The sequence below is a fragment of the Notothenia rossii genome (genome assembly GCF_949606895.1).
Source record: "Notothenia rossii genome assembly, chromosome: 8".
Taxonomy (NCBI): domain Eukaryota; kingdom Metazoa; phylum Chordata; class Actinopteri; order Perciformes; family Nototheniidae; genus Notothenia; species Notothenia rossii.
The window spans coordinates 6866588-6884281 of NC_136906.1; the positions used below are offsets into that span (position 1 = coordinate 6866588).

Genomic DNA, 17694 nt, shown 5'->3' on the forward strand with positions numbered 1-17694 from the left:
GTGTTCCAATTCTGCAAGTCATCAAATCTGTGCCATCCTTATATCCAGGAGGCGACAGTTACACATTGGGTAGACAAAATGGGTACTGAAGTAAATGTTATCTAAAAAGCCCTCTATCAAGAATCAAGAACTGTATTCAATGACAGCAAATGTCTGGAAAATGGGGATCCCTCTCAAAGGACGTTCAGTCAGACCACGTGTTTCTTAATATGTGTATTAGAAGCAGCATATAGTTTGAGTTTGGCGTCTAGGCTCCGGCCTCATCACTCCACAGATTTATAAAGAACATTGAGTGATGATTAGATAACTATCCCCCGAGCCTACAGGTGGAATCTGGGGTGGAGCTGGGGTGGTGGTGGGGGGGGGGCAGGCGAGCAGCAGGAACATTAACGTAGCAATAGCAAGTGAACACAGCAGCAGCAGCATAGAGAGGCAGAGACAGGAAGACCTAGCAGCTTAAATAGAGCGGCATGTTTAGGAGAATGTGTTTGGTTGGTTGTAAGAGGGAGGAGGTGCGTCACGTGTTAATGTATCATTGGGGCTCCAGTTGACTTCCTGAACTAGCTCGCAGGCTTCGCCCCATTTGTGTGTAAAGATTATAAAAGATAATAAAATAGCAACATAGACAATCCGAATGACAAAAATAATAATCTGAACGTGTATATAAAAAAAAAACACGGATCCAGGAGGATGTGAACGATCTTCCAGGTGTTGTCAGAGAAGTGCATTAGGCAGGAAAAGCTGTTCCCATTTATGCCTGAATTTTGTTTTTCCCGCTGCTACTCTTCCAGTCTTCAAGCCGGAGGAGCTGCGCCAGGCTCTGATGCCGACCCTGGAGGCTCTGTACCGGCAGGACCCCGAGTCCCTGCCCTTCCGCCAGCCGGTGGACCCCCAGTTACTGGGAATACCCGTACGTATTCGAACTAGTAACAAAACTAACCTGGTAAGGGACTGCACTGGCTGCCATTTTGCTTCCTCTGAAAACTTAGCCTTTTTTTTTTTTCTTTTCTTTGTTTTCATTTTTTCATCTTACATTTTTATTTCTCCTTTTATCATATATGTCTTGAGTTCTATTTTAAAACATCTGCTTCGAGTTTATTTCATCTTTTAGTTTTTCTCCCATGGTATGACAGAAGTTAGGAAAATTAGATTTGAAAGTGTGTTTCCTTTTTTTTTTGGTAAAGTTCTTGTCATTAGTAAATCAAAGCAATGACTCGTAGGAACAGTTGCCTTTACTTTGATGGAACTTCAACAACGTCCAAAAGTAAACACATTTTATACGAAATGTTGACGTGGAAATTAAGATTTTTGTGTTGACAACGCAATTGCAAATTACATTTGTCGAACCCTGAATATAATAATCGAACAACAATGTAATATACGCATCCATCAGAGTATTATTTTTAATAAATAAATACCTGTTTCCACTCCAAATACATTAAAAAGATAATTATGTCATCACTATGTCCAAAGAAAGGACTTCATTTACTCCAACTGTTCATGAGTCAATTGCTTTTATTTATCACTTATTATTTGTTTGACCGTTTACATTTTAGGTTTTATTTTAAATCATGTTTTTTTCTTTTTGAGTTTTCATCCCATTGCTAGCTTTCTAGTTCAGTTCCTCACCAGTAGTAGTGTGTTCATGCGGCCGTGTGCAGAGGTGGGACAATGACTTTAACCCTCATTACATCCAAATTAGAGGGGGGAAAAATCCTCAATTCAAAATAAGATTCAGTATGTGCTTACACACAGTTTAAAATCACTAAATATTGAAAACTGAGTGAAGGTGTCCGTCCCCCCGCTGCCTCGTGCAATGTGACCTTTAATAAACGCAATTTCTAGAGCAGTGATGAGCGAGCTTGAGGCTATTGGCTCGTCTCTACAAGTCAAGTGATGCAGCTAACCACTGTTGTGTGATTATATAACTCAATCATTTGGCCGTGAGTTGTAATATCTATCACTGTTTCTGATGTCTTCAAGACAAAGGGTCTACTCACTAAGCTATGGTGACACCAAGATGGCCCCTGATCGTCTTATTCAAACTTTGGTTGATTTTCCAAAAGAAGTATTTATTTTCCTCGCATATTCTCAAGTCCTTTCTCAAATTTTGGTTTTGAGGCGCAGCAGGAAAGGACGTTTGGATTCTTATGCGCCTCCTCTTTACATTTACTTCCCTTCAGCACTGTTGGCTTTAACTCCTGCCATAGAATTGCCACGTGTTAACGCCAGACACTATGTTGCTTCTATAAAAAAACAGTGAATATCTGTCTGCCTGTTGCCACTGCGCTGTTCTTCTTGGTTTTGCACCCTAAATGCTTTCCGAGGCTGAAAGGCTTCAGATTTCAACAGAGAACAACCAACCCCAGCATGCAGTGTGGCTAAATGACAAGATTTACATAATGATTTTCACTCATTTAGCTTTCCGTTTATTTTTAGTCCGTATTTGACCACTTTCTTGTCTAAAAGTATTATTTTTTGGGGGGTTAAAGGCTTGCAATAAGGGCTGTGGTTGACACTAGTTTGTGATATTTTAAAGTTTTGTTCTACCACAAAAAATACGTCAGTAAATACCCCACTGTTAAATATCTGAAGCTAACAAGTGGCGATTCAAGTGCTGTACAAAAAATGAACAATATTGAGATATAGTGCAGCAGAAACATATTATAAAGTGACATTTAAATACACTTTTAAGGACGATAAAATAAAAGAAACAAGATCAAATGGAAAAAGATGCGTATAAAACACAAGAATCATAATTACAGTGCTTTACGTTAAATGTTGCTGATTGATTTTTAAAGTGAAAATGCAAAGTGGTGTTAATATGTGGAGGTGATCCTGCTGAACAAAAGTGTAAGTATCATAAACGTGTGTTTGCCACTGATCTTATTTTCTGCAATACTCCAAAATCCAATGAAAATATCCCATTGGCTTTTTGACAAGAGAGCCATCATGATGCTAACTCTGTCATCCCTGCAGCTAAAGAATATATACAAAACATGTTAGCTTAAAGGTGGGGTAGGTAATTCACTTCAGAAACACTTGTTGCTATATTCCATGGAATGCTCTGAACATCCCGATAGCAATGAATAAATTAAATGGTTTGACAATAAATACATAAAAAAATGTCATCTATGGAAGCCATGGCGCTGTAAAAAGCACGACCAATCATCTGAGCCGGCCCGGCTAAAATAACTGGATGGCCTACCTGCCTGTCAGCCTTCCATCTGTGCACAAACTGATCTCGTGCCCTCATTGGTCATGTGTGTGTTGGAGGAGGGGCTCTGTAAGGAAGTCTGAAGGAAGAGGCAGATTTCTTCCGGTTGTGTATTTTCAAATTCTAGCGCACTCGAGCTGGTTTCTCCATTCTTACCTACCCTACCTTTAAGCTAGTTCCTTTTTAGTATTTAGCGGTAGAGGATTGGACAGACTTGTGGCGGTCTCCTGGTCCCTGAACGCAGCACAGATTGAAATGAGGGTGCAAAGCAGAGAGCTGGAGGGCAGAAGTTGTCATGTCTCTCTGTTTGCACGCGAACTTTCTCTTCTGCAGCGCTCAACCACCTTGTCCTCCCTGCACCCTCTTCTTCTCTCCCTCCTCTGGTCCCGTCTGGATCATCTCACCTGATGACCACCACCCTGATGCTGACGGTCATACTGTTCTGTTCCCTATTTCTCTTCCCCCTCAACCACTTTACCACATGATCCTGAACGGTGGCTCCATATAGCAGGACTACTTTGACATCGTGAAAAGCCCCATGGACCTGTCGACCATCAAGAGGAAGCTGGACACGGGGCAGTACCAGGAGCCGTGGCAGTACGTGGACGACATCTGGCTGATGTTCAACAACGCCTGGCTGTACAACCGCAAGACGTCGCGCGTCTACAAGTACTGCTCCAAACTGGCCGAGGTGTTCGAGTCCGAGATCGACCTCGTCATGCAGGGCCTCGGGTACTGCTGCGGGAGGAAGGTGAGGAGTGGTTCTCTAATGCTGTCTGGCCCCAGATGAGGGTTATTTCCCTGAGTGAAGACATTTTGATTATTTATTTTGGTCAGGATTGGGTTTGCGGTAGATTTAGTGGAAAAATATTCCTTTTGTTTTATTCTTTATTTGAAGTCACATTGTATTAATGAACAGGTTGCACAATCATCCAGAGTTGGATCTATACAGTGATCCGTGTTTTAAGGTTTCTCCAGAACAATTACACTCAAACAAAGGAAACAAGAAACAAGGGGTGTTTTCTGTTTTGAGAGACAGAAAACACAGCGGGTAGTAATCAAGGCATATTTAAGCAAAGGCTGCTCTGGAAAGATTCTTCCAAGCCTTTCCAAGCTTTCTCAAAGTATTGTGTATAATTGATTATTTCCATTACAAGGATTTCAATTATTATATCATACCGGTTTAAGACATGTCCTTGTAATTGCTTCCGAGCAGCTATGTTTGATATTCCTGTGAGAATAACGATAGAAGTGTTTGTTGAATAGGAGGACGCAGGCTTAGCATCATTTTAGCATTTAGATAAGGGTAAGGTTTAAGCAAGATGAGATTAATCTAGAGAAACGTGCAAAAGTGTTCAGATTTTGTCGAAGTGGATCCTGGTTCACTTCTCATGGCTGAGGATGACACTGATATTTTGTAATGTATTCAGTCTGTGTCAAATATTCCTCTGATAACAAATCCTGACTCATCCGTTTCTTTTTGCCTCTTTATCTCTGCAGTTTGAGTTTTCCCCCCAAACTCTGTGCTGCTATGGAAAACAATTATGCACCATCCAACGAGACGTTGCCTATTTCAGCTACCAGAACAGGTAAGGGCTTTCGGCGCATTGGAAACACATAGCCTTTTTATTTTGTTTTTAGAAAATATGATGGACACCTTGCTTTTGTATTTCTGCACATTGTGTATTGTATTTCCTGTATGCAACCAGTGCAATCACAGAGGAGTTTTAATTTGGCTTCAAATGGTTACCCTGGCACCAACTTCCATCTTCATAGCTCACCGTTTTATTAATTCCATTGTGTGTTCATTCATAAAGTGGGCTCCTGTCTTCCTAAGCACTCACTGACTAACTCTTCAAGCACAACTCTTGCATTTGTCTACAATAAATAACTGCAGAAGGAAGTGTTGCATCTATGTTCACCACCAGAAGAAAGGTTCCCACTTTATGAATGAGCTGAAGGATGATGGGTCTCTGTTGCTTTACCGTTTATTTTTTTCCTCATCCACCCCTTCATGTCCTGAGACTCATACCCCCCCCCCCCCCCCCCCCCCTCCTCTTCCTCAGCTCCTAGTGGTCTCTCATGTTGCTGTAATGTTGTTGTTGTTTACCACTGGACGTCTGACGCTAATCTTTGCTTTGCCTTGGCTCTCTGTCCTCTGTTGGTTGTTGTTCACATCCTGTCCCCCCCCCTCTGTCCCCCCCCCTCTGTCCCCTCCATTGTCCTACCTGTAACGACTATTTCACGCTTCTTTAATATTCATTTTGACTCCCCTTTCCCCGCCCCTTCTCCCCCTTCTCTCCCTCCTTTTTTTTAACGCTTGTGATGTCTGCATTGGCCTGTTTTGGTGTGACCAATCATCCACTCCAAAATTTGCGCGCAAAATCAAAACACCCGCCCACTCAAAAACCCTGCATCACGATTGGCTGCTTCCTCCTGGCGACGACCTTCCTTGCCCTCTGCCTCCTCCTGTGTGTCCTGCCCTGCCCTGATTGGCGGCGGCTGCTTCTTCGTGCCCTCTCTGTGATTGGCTGTGCTGATGACGAACGGTGTAGTTCACCAAAATATGGGCTTCTTGCTGACAGGTACCACTTCTGTGAGAAGTGTTTCAACGAAATCCAGAGCGAGACAGTTTCCCTGGGGGACGACCCCTCCCAGCCTCAGACGTGAGTACCGTCACACACTTCCTGTCTTTCTCTCTCTCTCTCTCTCTCTCTCACACACACACACACACACACACACACACACACACACACACACACACACACACACACACACACACACACACACACACACACACACACACACACACACACACAGAGAAGACAACATAACACACCCCATAAAAACATAGAGATTCTCATATAAAGCTTGTCCAGATGAGCAGTTATGCAATTCTGGTATTAGTAGCATCAAAGATCTAATGTACCAACTTTAATAAGCTCCCTTTTTTTTAATTCAATCAACCAAAAATTGGAAGCATACATTTAAGGTAGGATTTTATTGACATTAAACAATGAAAAATGCATAAATATCTGGAATTTTAGACATTGGGTGTTTCTCAATGTCGAGCACGCTTCCTTGGTAGGAGATGTCTTCCGAGTCACTTCCTTCAGAAGCTAGGCAAGAATCCTTCCTGGCATTCGGAAAACGAAGAGTGGAACAGGCGAGCAAGTGTGCAGGTGTGCGTAATATGAGAGGCCCCGCCTTTAAATTTCCGCCTCCGATTTTGGGAAATTGGTCCGCGCGCAAAGCATTGTGGGGATTTTAAGACCGCGGAGGATACACATGTGCAGCCTCGAAATTTCTCGCTACGAAGGACGCCGGGCTCGGTAGAATTCAAAGGAGCCTGGACATTGGAACAGTCCTTCGGCGGGACTCGATGACGTAGCATCCTTGAAATAGTGGCTCTGGAGCATCCTTCCTTGACATTGAGAAATACCCATTAACCATCAAACTATGCTTAAAACACTGAAACCAACTACCTTATTCTTTCTTTTAAGCAATATAAATATTTGTTTCTTAGCAAAAAGTAGACATCCCTTTTTTTGTAAAAACATGAAACATTTCATCTTAATAGGATGAGCATAAATCATAAGGTTAGCTGCAAAGAATAAAGAAATCAATAAATCATTAGCAATGTGGTGTGGGTCTGTCTCTTCCATGTGAATACCTGTCGTTTTTTTAATGATACTCGATTTTTAATTTCTCTGGCATGATAGTGATTTAGACGCTTTTGAAAGTCACTCATGTCAAGGTTAATCATAATTATCCCAATGATGGGAATTCACAAGGATCCACTGGTATAGATAAATACAATAACATAACATTTAATGAGAGAGATGATAATTAGGATTTGGAATCAAATAAAAAATATGCAAGTGTGTATGGAGATGCAATTTACAAGCTAACGTGACACATTATCCTTTTAACATCCCGTCGTCAATCCAGGTAGTAATTGAGGATATATGGGGTTAACCATGAGTGAAACAATCAAACATAAGACTAGTTTTCAATCAAATGTACATATTAAACCGGAGCCATCTAGTGTATCATATTCCCAAAGTTAAGCATCACATTTTTGGTATGTTTGGAAACGATTAGAAGTAAATTCCCGTTGAGCTTCAACATCCATTTATAAAATAATGAGGTTGGCTCATTTTATGAATTGGGAATGCCAAATGTTTCTGCTTCTCCTATAGGAAGATTTGATCCACATCTGTGTTATATTCTGTGTAGTTTGAGGGTTATTTCACTTGATGACATTTTACAAACCTAATTGAAATATGAATCTGTATTGATATTAATTGATGATTGCCACTTAAGATCTGTGGGTTGAACGATGTTTGAAAGAACACTAGGGTACATAAAGTGCTTCTTCCTGTTTGTCTTGAAGTGATTTATTTTTCAGTTAGTCACCTCACCCTCTTATAGTAACCATGTGATATTTAAACACGAATGCAAAACCACAATGTATTTCTCTCATCTCAGTGGTGGAGATGTTTAACAACATGTAGGGTTAAAATATTAGGTTAGTGAAAACATTATTATTATATTGTGTGTGTGTGTTACAGTTGTTCAATTTCCCATTTTCTCCACAGGACCATCAACAAAGAGCAGTTCCAGCGAAAGAAGAACGACACACTCGACCCCGAGTTGTACGTACCCCTCTTTTACTCATTAATAACCATTGCCACCAGCCCTGTGATTCCTTTCAAATCTGTAAAGTGTACACACTTCGTTAAATTGCATCATGAGTTCAGATTTAAAAACACTTCTTTAGCCACTTAAAACAGGTTCTTATAGAAAACAAAAACAGAAAAGCAGTCAGGAGGATGTTGGTTCAGAGGGGGGAGGGGCGGGTTTAAGGATAAGCAGAGTTGAAGAGGTGGGTTTTGAGACGGGACTGGAACAGGGTGAGGGAATCAGACTCACGGAGGGCTTGGTCTCATTATAATACTATAATGATAATAAATACTGTATCGTAATGAAACGTAAAATGGCATTTAACTGACGAGGTGTTTTGCTGGTGAGAGATTTGAGTTGCTTTAGCGTGTAGACGCTAGTAAGCCTATTTGATTTGTTTTAGACATGTTTCATATGCAGACCTTATTTCCCTGTTCCATGTTAAAATAAACCATTTTCAGTGGTACCTCTGAGAGTAATTGTTTTGGTCATGGAAGATCATTGGTGAAAAAGTTTATGAACGCTGTGATAATACTAAGAATTTCCTTTTTTAATTAAAATTTTTTATTTACATCATTTTATTTCTTTAGCATCTCTCTATCTCCTTTAGAGGACGATATATTATATACTGTGGGACACGTTGCGTTATTAACTGTACACATTGTGTCTGTCTTTTGTCTCCCGCGCTCTCTTTTCTCAGACTTGTGGAATGTATTGACTGCGATCGTAAAATGCACCAGATCTGCGTGCTGCATCATGACACCATATGGCCTTTGGGGTGAGCCAACGATCAGACACACACACTCTGCACGTTCTGTTTCTCTATGTGACTGGGTCTGGAAAATAAATCTGACCTTCTTTGTTTTTCTTTAAAAAAAAATGAAAAAGCTTTAGATTCATCCAAAGCATCAATAAAGGTGCTCGGAAAAAGTACTAACACACATGAATACACATTGTGAGGTATCTGTGGAGCAGCTTTTAAACATACATGTTTATAATCACAGACTTTTAGCTGCAGCTCGAGCAAAGTGTTGTATCTGAGAATGTTAAGAAGGGAAATGCAACAGACAATCATACACAAAGAAAGTCTTGCCACTGGAGTGAGGAGTGGTCATTCCTCAGAGTTTGACTTCCTTCATGTGTGGTCTGTTTGTAATTTTACAGAGTGATTTAAAGAAAGGACATTAAAGACATCTCTTAATTGAAACCACTTAATCTGTCATGTTGCTCTACGTTAACCTTTAAATGTAAAAACGTTAAACTCTTTTCTTTCCCCCGTACAGCTTTACATGCGACAACTGCCTGAAAGCGGCCAACAAAACGCGGAAAGAGAACAAATACGCAGCCAAGAGTAAGTGGAGTAACTCTGAGCTACTGGGTCAGTGCATGCCTGTGCTTTACGGCCCTGTTGTTTAGTTTTTATCCTATTTCTATGATTTATTGAATGAAGTCAGACCAGGGGGGGGGGGGGGGGGGGGGGGGACAGAAATCCTTTATCCGTGCCACAGTGGGGAAATGTATATTGTAACAGATGGACAGATAAAAGGCAAAATAATGATAGCCTATTTAATAAAGAGGCAAACACGCATAAAGTCAATCAGCTGTTAAAACTATGGATGTGAATCTAACGAGTCGATTGAGTACATCGTTTTGCTGATTTAAGGATCTACTCTAGTCTGCTCAGTGTTAATAAGGGGGTTTGGTAAATTAAGGCTAAAAAGAAGACTAAGAAATATTTTCTAAAAATAAATGTTCGTTTTTTGGCGAATTTGAGAAGGTAGAATTCTCGATATTTTGATAAAGCAATTGTTTTCTTCATCCCTATTGATCTAGAAGTTCAGGAAGAGTCAGTGAGGGTGATTTAAAAATATCCATAGCTGCATTCGGTACATATTACATCTCATTAAAGATGGGGTAGGTAATTCACTTCAGAAACACGTGTTATATTCCATGGAATGCTCTTAACTTCCCGATAGCAATGAATATATTAAATGCTTTGAGAATAAATACATTACAAAAAATTTCATCTGTGGAAGCCGTGGCGCTGTAAAAAGCACGACCAATCATCTGAGCCGGCCCGGCTAAAGTAACTGGATGGCCTACCTGCCTGTCAGCCTTCCATCTGTGCACAAACTTATCTCGTGCCCTCATTGGTCATGTGTGTGTTGGAGGAGGGGCTCTGTAAGGAAGTCTGAAGGAAAGGGCAGATTTTTTCCTGTTGTGTATTTTCAAATTCTAGCGCACTCGAGCTGGTTTCTCCATTCTTACCTACCCTACCTTTAAGCTGACACTCATCTAACAATAAGGGAACTAAACTGTGAAATCAACTCAGAAGAAGAGCCCAGAACCTGCAGCTACATTAGCTTCTAATAAGCCATAGCATTATAAGTGCATATCTCGCTGTCTGTTCCCGCCCTCACTGTATCCACCTCTCCTTCCTCCTCCTGCAGGGCTTCCTCAGACCAAACTGGGGAACTATCTGGAGACCCGAGTGAACGATTACATCAGGAAGCAGAACCTCCCCGAGTCCGGAGACGTCACCATCCGCGTGGTCCACGTGTCGGACAAAGTGACGGAGGTCAAGGCGGGCATGAAGTCCAGGTAGGAGCTCGCTTTTCACTGCTGGGTCGAAAATGGATCTTTGATTGGTCCATATGCGTCAATCATATTTTAAATGACAGCTTGTTGATAGACTTTCATATTGTCAGGATACTCAAACCTTAATTTAACAGACACATAGAAACACACGCTGAGACGACTTCCTGTTCCTAAAGCTTGGTTTTTGTGTTCTTAAATGTCCTGAATTTTTGCTGATGTGAAAGCTGGTCCAAATGTAACAGTTCAACATGGGAATAAACAACTAAGTGTTCATTTTAAACTTTTGTATATAATGTAGTTCAGAAGTAAATCATTGCATCAAAAGAGTGGCACCTCAGTTGCTTAAAGCTTGGTCTTAGCCTCTACAGTATATAGATATATGTGTAACAACAAGCTTTAATATCTATTGAAACATTTTAAAAACAGATCTGTAGCTGTGTTTGAATTCTTGCAAAAATATCATGAATATGGGCTCTTCAGTCCAAGTTAGTTTCCCGTGGGTTCTGACCAGCAGGGGGCGCTAGATGCTGGACCGGTTTCCATGCAGCACTAACTCCATGCCAATGCAGAAACACATGCTTAAGGATGTTGTTACCAGGCAACAGCTGGTTGGCCATGGTACACAGCAGAGTGGATATTAGGCTGTAGCAAGAATTGAATTACTTTATTTGTCCTGTGGTGAAATTCGGCTTTATGACAGTTTATTCATTTTAGAATGAAATAAATGGGTACATTTATATAATTATTTGAAGTTAGAGTCAAATGTAATTTTAAACACATGATAGTCAAATGTGCACTATCAAAATATTTATTCAAACATAAAAAGTTGAAGTAAAATGTTCAATAAAAGATTAATAAATACAAATATTGATATAAAAGTTTAAAATTCTCTGGTAATAATGTTGTGAAAGCATCAATGCTCCATAAAATGTTATATACCGAGGTATTTGATCAAAGTATTGCGATAATTGATTTTATTGTTCCAGCTCTGCTTTCAACACTAAAGCTCCATAGAGAAGCTAATTATGCCTCGAGCATTAAAAACATTTTAGATATGATCTATGTTTGCACACCTCCCCCTTATTTGAGATGATTTGAACATGGCAAAGAGTTTCTGATTCCATGTCCTGTATTTTCCTCACCCTGGCTTTCTTTGCCCCTACCTCCAGGTTTGTGGACAGCGGGGAGATGTGCGCCTCCTTCCCCTACAGGATGAAAGCCCTGTTTGCATTCGAAGATATCGACGGAGCAGACGTGTGTTTTTTCGGGATGCACGTCCAGGAGTACGGCTCCGACTGCCCGCCTCCCAACCAGAGGAGAGTTTACATCTCCTACCTGGACAGCGTTCACTTCTTCCAGCCGCGACTCATCAGAACAAATGTCTACCACGAGATCCTGCTGGGATACCTGGAGTACGTCCGGAGGATCGGGTAAGAGAACAAACTAATTTGACTTTGTGTTTTTTGCATGCATATGAAATAAAAAGGAGATAAATTAACTTTTTTCACATGAATACTGTTTGGAAAATACTGAATGTCCTCTTCCAATATCAGAGTACACTTGATAACAAAGGTATCCCAACTGCAGCTGTGTACATGACAGGATGTATGATTACCTAGAAGAGCATCAGGACTGAGATTTTTAGAAAAAGTCAGAATTTAGATATTTTGAAAAAGTCAGAATTTGGAGATTTTGAGTAAAAGTCAGAATTTGGGGATTTTTAGTAAAAAGTCAGAATTTGGAGCTTTTTTAGTAAAAAGTCTGGATCTGAAGATTTTGAGTAAAAAGTCTGGATTTGGAGATTTTGAGAAAAAGTCTGGATTTTGAGTAAAAAGTCAGAATTTTGAGTAAAAAGTCAGGATTTTTAGTAAAAAGTCAGAATTTTGAGATTTTGAGTAAAAAAGTCAGGATTTGGAGTAAAAAGTCAGGATTTTGAGAAATAGTCAGGATTTTGAGAAAAAGTCAGGATTTTGAGAAAAAAAGTCAGGATTTTGAGTAAAAAGTCAGAATGTTGAGATTTTTTAGTAAAAAGTCAGGATTTTGAGAAAAAGTCAGGATTTGAGATTTTGAGAAAAAAAGTCAGGATTTTGAGAAATAGTCAACATTTTGAGAAGAAAAACAACATTTTGAGAAAAAAGTCAGTATTGTGTTCATGACAGGATGTATGATTACTTAGAAGAACCGGTATTCCTCCATCTTGAGACTGTGGAACTCCCTCTCTTGTATATCAGCATGTGAAGGACACTGTTCAGGAACTAGTTGATGCTCTGTATGTGATGACTACTTCCATTCTGGAGAGGATCACAAATACATGGATCCTGATGTTGAAGCTCAAGCCGGTGACCAGTGATTATTAACATTTTGAAGTATTTAGAAAAAGATTTTTAAGAAAAAATACAACAATTTGAGATTTTGAGTAAAAAGTCAGGATCTTTTAGATAAGACAGAATTTAGAGATTTTTAGAAAAAATACAGAATTTAGAGATTTTTAGAAAAAAAGTCAGGATTTTTTAGAAAAAATACAGAATTTTGAGATTTTTAGAAAAAATACAGAATTTTGAGATTTTTATGGAAAAAGACAGAATTTTGAGAAAAAATACAGGATTTTGAGATTTTGAGCATAAAATACAGAATTTTGAGATGTAACTGTCAAGAGAGGGCTCTTGTATATCAGCATGGAGGACACTGTTCAGGAACTAGTTGATGCTCTGTATGTGATGACTACTTCCATTCTGGAGAGGATCACAAATACGTGGATCCTGAGATTGAAGCTCAAGCCGATGACCAGTGATTATTAACATTTTGAAGTATTTAGAAAAAGACTTTTAAGAAAAAATACAACAATTTGAGATTTTGAGTAAAAAGTCAGGATCTTTTAGATAAGACAGAATTTAGAGATTTTTAGAAAAAATAGAGAATTTAGAGATTTTTAGAAAAAAAGTCAGGATTTTTTCGAAAAAATAGAGAATTTAGAGATTTTTAGAAAAAATACAAGATTTTGAGAAAAAATACAGAATTTAGAGATTTTTAGAAAAAATACAGAATTGAGGTTTTTATGGAAAAAGACAGAATTTTTAGAAAAAATACAGAATTTAGAGATTTTGAGCATACAATACAGAATTTTGAGATGTAACTCAAGAGAGGGCTCTTGGATATCAGCATGTGAAGGACACTGTTCAGGAACTAGTTGATGTTCTGTATGTGATGACTACTTCCATTCTGGAGAGGATCACAGATACATGGATCCTGAGATTGAAGCTCAAGCCGGTGACCAGTGATTATTAACATTTTGAAGTATTTAGAAAAAGATTTTTAAGAAAAAATACAACAATTTGAGATTTTGAGTAAAAAGTCAGGATCTTTTAGATAAGACAGAATTTAGAGATTTTTAGAAAAAATACAGAATTTAGAGATTTTTAGAAAAAAAGTCAGGATTTTTTAGAAAAAATACAGAATTTTGAGATTTTTAGAAAAAATACAGAATTTTGAGATTTTTATGGAAAAAGACAGAATTTTGAGAAAAAATACAGGATTTTGAGATTTTGAGCATAAAATACAGAATTTTGAGATGTAACTGTCAAGAGAGGGCTCTTGTATATCAGCATGGAGGACACTGTTCAGGAACTAGTTGATGCTCTGTATGTGATGACTACTTCCATTCTGGAGAGGATCACAAATACGTGGATCCTGAGATTGAAGCTCAAGCCGATGACCAGTGATTATTAACATTTTGAAGTATTTAGAAAAAGACTTTTAAGAAAAAATACAACAATTTGAGATTTTGAGTAAAAAGTCAGGATCTTTTAGATAAGACAGAATTTAGAGATTTTTAGAAAAAATAGAGAATTTAGAGATTTTTAGAAAAAAAGTCAGGATTTTTTCGAAAAAATAGAGAATTTAGAGATTTTTAGAAAAAATACAAGATTTTGAGAAAAAATACAGAATTTAGAGATTTTTAGAAAAAATACAGAATTGAGGTTTTTATGGAAAAAGACAGAATTTTTAGAAAAAATACAGAATTTAGAGATTTTGAGCATACAATACAGAATTTTGAGATGTAACTCAAGAGAGGGCTCTTGGATATCAGCATGTGAAGGACACTGTTCAGGAACTAGTTGATGTTCTGTATGTGATGACTACTTCCATTCTGGAGAGGATCACAGATACATGGATCCTGAGATTGAAGCTCAAGCCGGTGACCAGTGATTATTAACATTTTGAAGTATTTAGAAAAAGATTTTTAAGAAAAAATACAACAATTTGAGATTTTGAGTAAAAAGTCAGGATCTTTTAGATAAGACAGAATTTAGAGATTTTTAGAAAAAATACAGAATTTAGAGATTTTTAGAAAAAAAGTCAGGATTTTTTAGAAAAAATACAGAATTTTGAGATTTTTAGAAAAAATACAGAATTTTGAGATTTTTATGGAAAAAGACAGAATTTTGAGAAAAAATACAGGATTTTGAGATTTTGAGCATAAAATACAGAATTTTGAGATGTAACTGTCAAGAGAGGGCTCTTGTATATCAGCATGGAGGACACTGTTCAGGAACTAGTTGATGCTCTGTATGTGATGACTACTTCCATTCTGGAGAGGGTCACAGATACATGGATCCTGAGGTTGAAGCTCAAGCCGGGGACGAGTGATATTTTTCTAACAAATACATGCCTTCTTCTGTCAGGTATACGACGGGTCACATATGGGCCTGTCCACCCAGTGAAGGCGACGATTATATCTTCCACTGTCACCCCGCCGACCAGAAGATCCCCAAACCCAAACGGCTGCAGGAGTGGTACCGGAAGATGCTGGACAAAGCTGTGGCTGAGCGCATCGTTCACGACTACAAGGTGAGACACGACTTCAACTTATTGTTCAGACCTAGTAAAGCTATTGCACTGGGCATATTCTGAGATCGGTTTCATTGGTCAAGAATAACATTTGAACTTTAGATGAATGTTTGATTTGCTAAAATAGTGAAAAGAGTAATTTAAAAAATGACCATAAAGACGTTACAACTCTTAAACACATTTGTCTTTGTTTCTCAGGATGTCTTCAAGCAGGCGACAGAGGACCGGCTGACGAGCGCTAAAGAGCTTCCGTACTTCGAGGGCGACTTCTGGCCCAACGTCCTGGAGGAGAGCATCAAGGAGCTGGAGCAGGAAGAGGAGGAGAGGAAGAGGGAGGAGAACAGCACCTCTAACGAGTGCACAGACGTCAGTACAACAAGAGTCCACATCATCATCATCATCATCATCACCATCATCATCATCGTGATTTTGGTCATGGCAGTGCTCTGTATTGACACTGACTTTAAAACATGTATTTGCAGGTGACGAAAGCAGACAGTAAGAATGCCAAAAAGAAGAACAATAAGAAGACCAGCAAGAACAAGAGCAGCCTGAGCCGAGCCAATAAGAAGAAACCGGGGATGCCCAACGTCTCCAACGACCTCTCCCAGAAACTCTACGCCACCATGGAGAAACATAAAGAGGCGAGTCCACTTTGATTACAGCTAAAGCAGTACCAGGGGGTCCGCGGGGTCTTAAAAAGTATTAGACGTTGATCAATCAATTTAGTGAAAATGAAGGCTATTAAAAAGTATTAAACGGCATTTCCCAAGGTATTACATTTTGTAGCTTGTTTTCAATAAGTATATCAATTGTCCAAAGAGGTTGTATTCTACAGTCTGCCTGAATGTAATCATTGCGTAGGTGTGTAGTGTGATTCTGTGTAGTTTATTTATGGCATCCCGTTGGGTTTGACGTCATCTGAACAGGACATCGCACGCTCACTGCTTGATAGCGCGCGAAGGCCCGTTTACGCCGGTTGCTAAGCAACATCGTTATGGGGAAATGCAAGTCTGCGTCCAAATGGTTGGAAGATAAGGAGGAAGGACAGTCAATACTGTATATAGTCAATGTGAGGTAAAGTGTGTCGCCAAGGTAACCGGTTAAAACTCAAAGTGGCGATGAGGTCTTAAAATGTGTGGAAAGGGTCTTAAAAAAGGTCTTAAAAGGTTTTACATCTGACTTCAGGATTCCTGCATATACCCTGAGTTTAAATGGCATAATTATAACAACATTATGCTGCCTTGTGTCGACACGTCAGTTATCACATTGACTCCACTTAATGAATGAGGAACATAACAGTTCTGCGTTAGAGGATAGCATCACAAGGGCTCCCTCGACACAAAGCAATGGTATTCTTTCATTAGATTTTGGAATATTGTCTATAATAAATTAAATCTGTGGCATACTCATGTTTATCATACTTACACGTTTTACTCAGCAGGATAATCTCCTCATATTAATACCCCTTTATGATTGCTGACGCGTAAATGCAATTCCCTGAAGTAAAAAGCTAACGTTAGGCTATAAAGGAACTACATCCCGGTCACATGACTTCACGTCACCCCCACTAAGCTAAGAGGCTAATGTGACAATTCGTACTAATTTCTGCGCCGCGTTATCAGCCATACTCCCTGCTACAGACTGGTTGCTGCTGTTTTAAAATGTTCACACAGTGTGCACCAGAGGCCCTCACCTTTTTGATAGAATACCATATACAGAAAAGCAAAAAGCCTTCACTAAAGAATAGTAAAGTTTTAATTTACAACACTGCAAGAAGCACTTTTGTTCACTTTGTGTTTATTTTGAACTAAAACCCCCAGATAAAACGGACAAGAGAATATATACTTAAAGGTGGGGTAGGTAAGTTTGAGAAACCGGCTCGAGATACACTTGTTGTTATATATTCCGTGGAATGCTATGGTAGCAATGAATATCTTAAATGCTTTGACAATAAATTCATAAACAAATGTCATCTGTTGAAGCCGTGGCGCTGTAAAAAGCACGACCAATCATCTGAGCCGGCCCGGCTAAAGTAACTGGATGGCCTAGCTGCCTGTCAGCCTTCCATCTGTGCACAAACTTATCTCGTGCCCTCATTGGTGTGTGTTGGAGGAGGGGCTCTGTAAGGAAGTGGAAGATTTGTTCCGGTTGTGTATTTTCAAATTCTAGCGCACTCGAGCTGGTTTCTCCAAAATGACCTTTAAACATTCAGAAGGGAAACTAAAGGAATCATGTGATGACAAACTTGTTTGCGCTGGAGGATAAAAAGCAAATTGTATTGTGAGAGAAAAAAGCTCATTAATGAAACTGTACGAAGAGCCCGATTCCTCCAGCTGACCCTC

At 39.3% G+C, this 17694-nt stretch overlaps 1 protein-coding gene across 9 annotated transcripts in view; it reads left to right on the forward strand.

The window, feature by feature from the left end:
- The window catches only part of ep300b (EP300 lysine acetyltransferase b), a 45874-nt gene that overhangs the window by 22691 nt on the left and 5489 nt on the right, over positions 1–17694 (forward strand). For 7 of the 9 annotated variants that reach the window (XM_079644386.1, XM_079644391.1, XM_079644387.1 and 4 more), the window contains 12 exons: positions 792–910; positions 3726–3968; positions 4718–4806; positions 5773–5883; positions 7819–7875; positions 8604–8681; positions 9187–9254; positions 10354–10504; positions 11671–11931; positions 15184–15349; positions 15548–15715; positions 15832–15993. In XM_079644386.1, the coding sequence (XP_079500512.1) occupies positions 792–910; positions 3726–3968; positions 4718–4806; positions 5773–5883; positions 7819–7875; positions 8604–8681; positions 9187–9254; positions 10354–10504; positions 11671–11931; positions 15184–15349; positions 15548–15715; positions 15832–15993 (1673 nt within the window). The remainder of the gene's footprint in view (positions 1–791; positions 911–3725; positions 3969–4717; positions 4807–5772; positions 5884–7818; positions 7876–8603; positions 8682–9186; positions 9255–10353; positions 10505–11670; positions 11932–15183; positions 15350–15547; positions 15716–15831; positions 15994–17694) is intronic. The other 2 variants (XM_079644390.1, XM_079644392.1) reach the window with 1 other exon arrangement.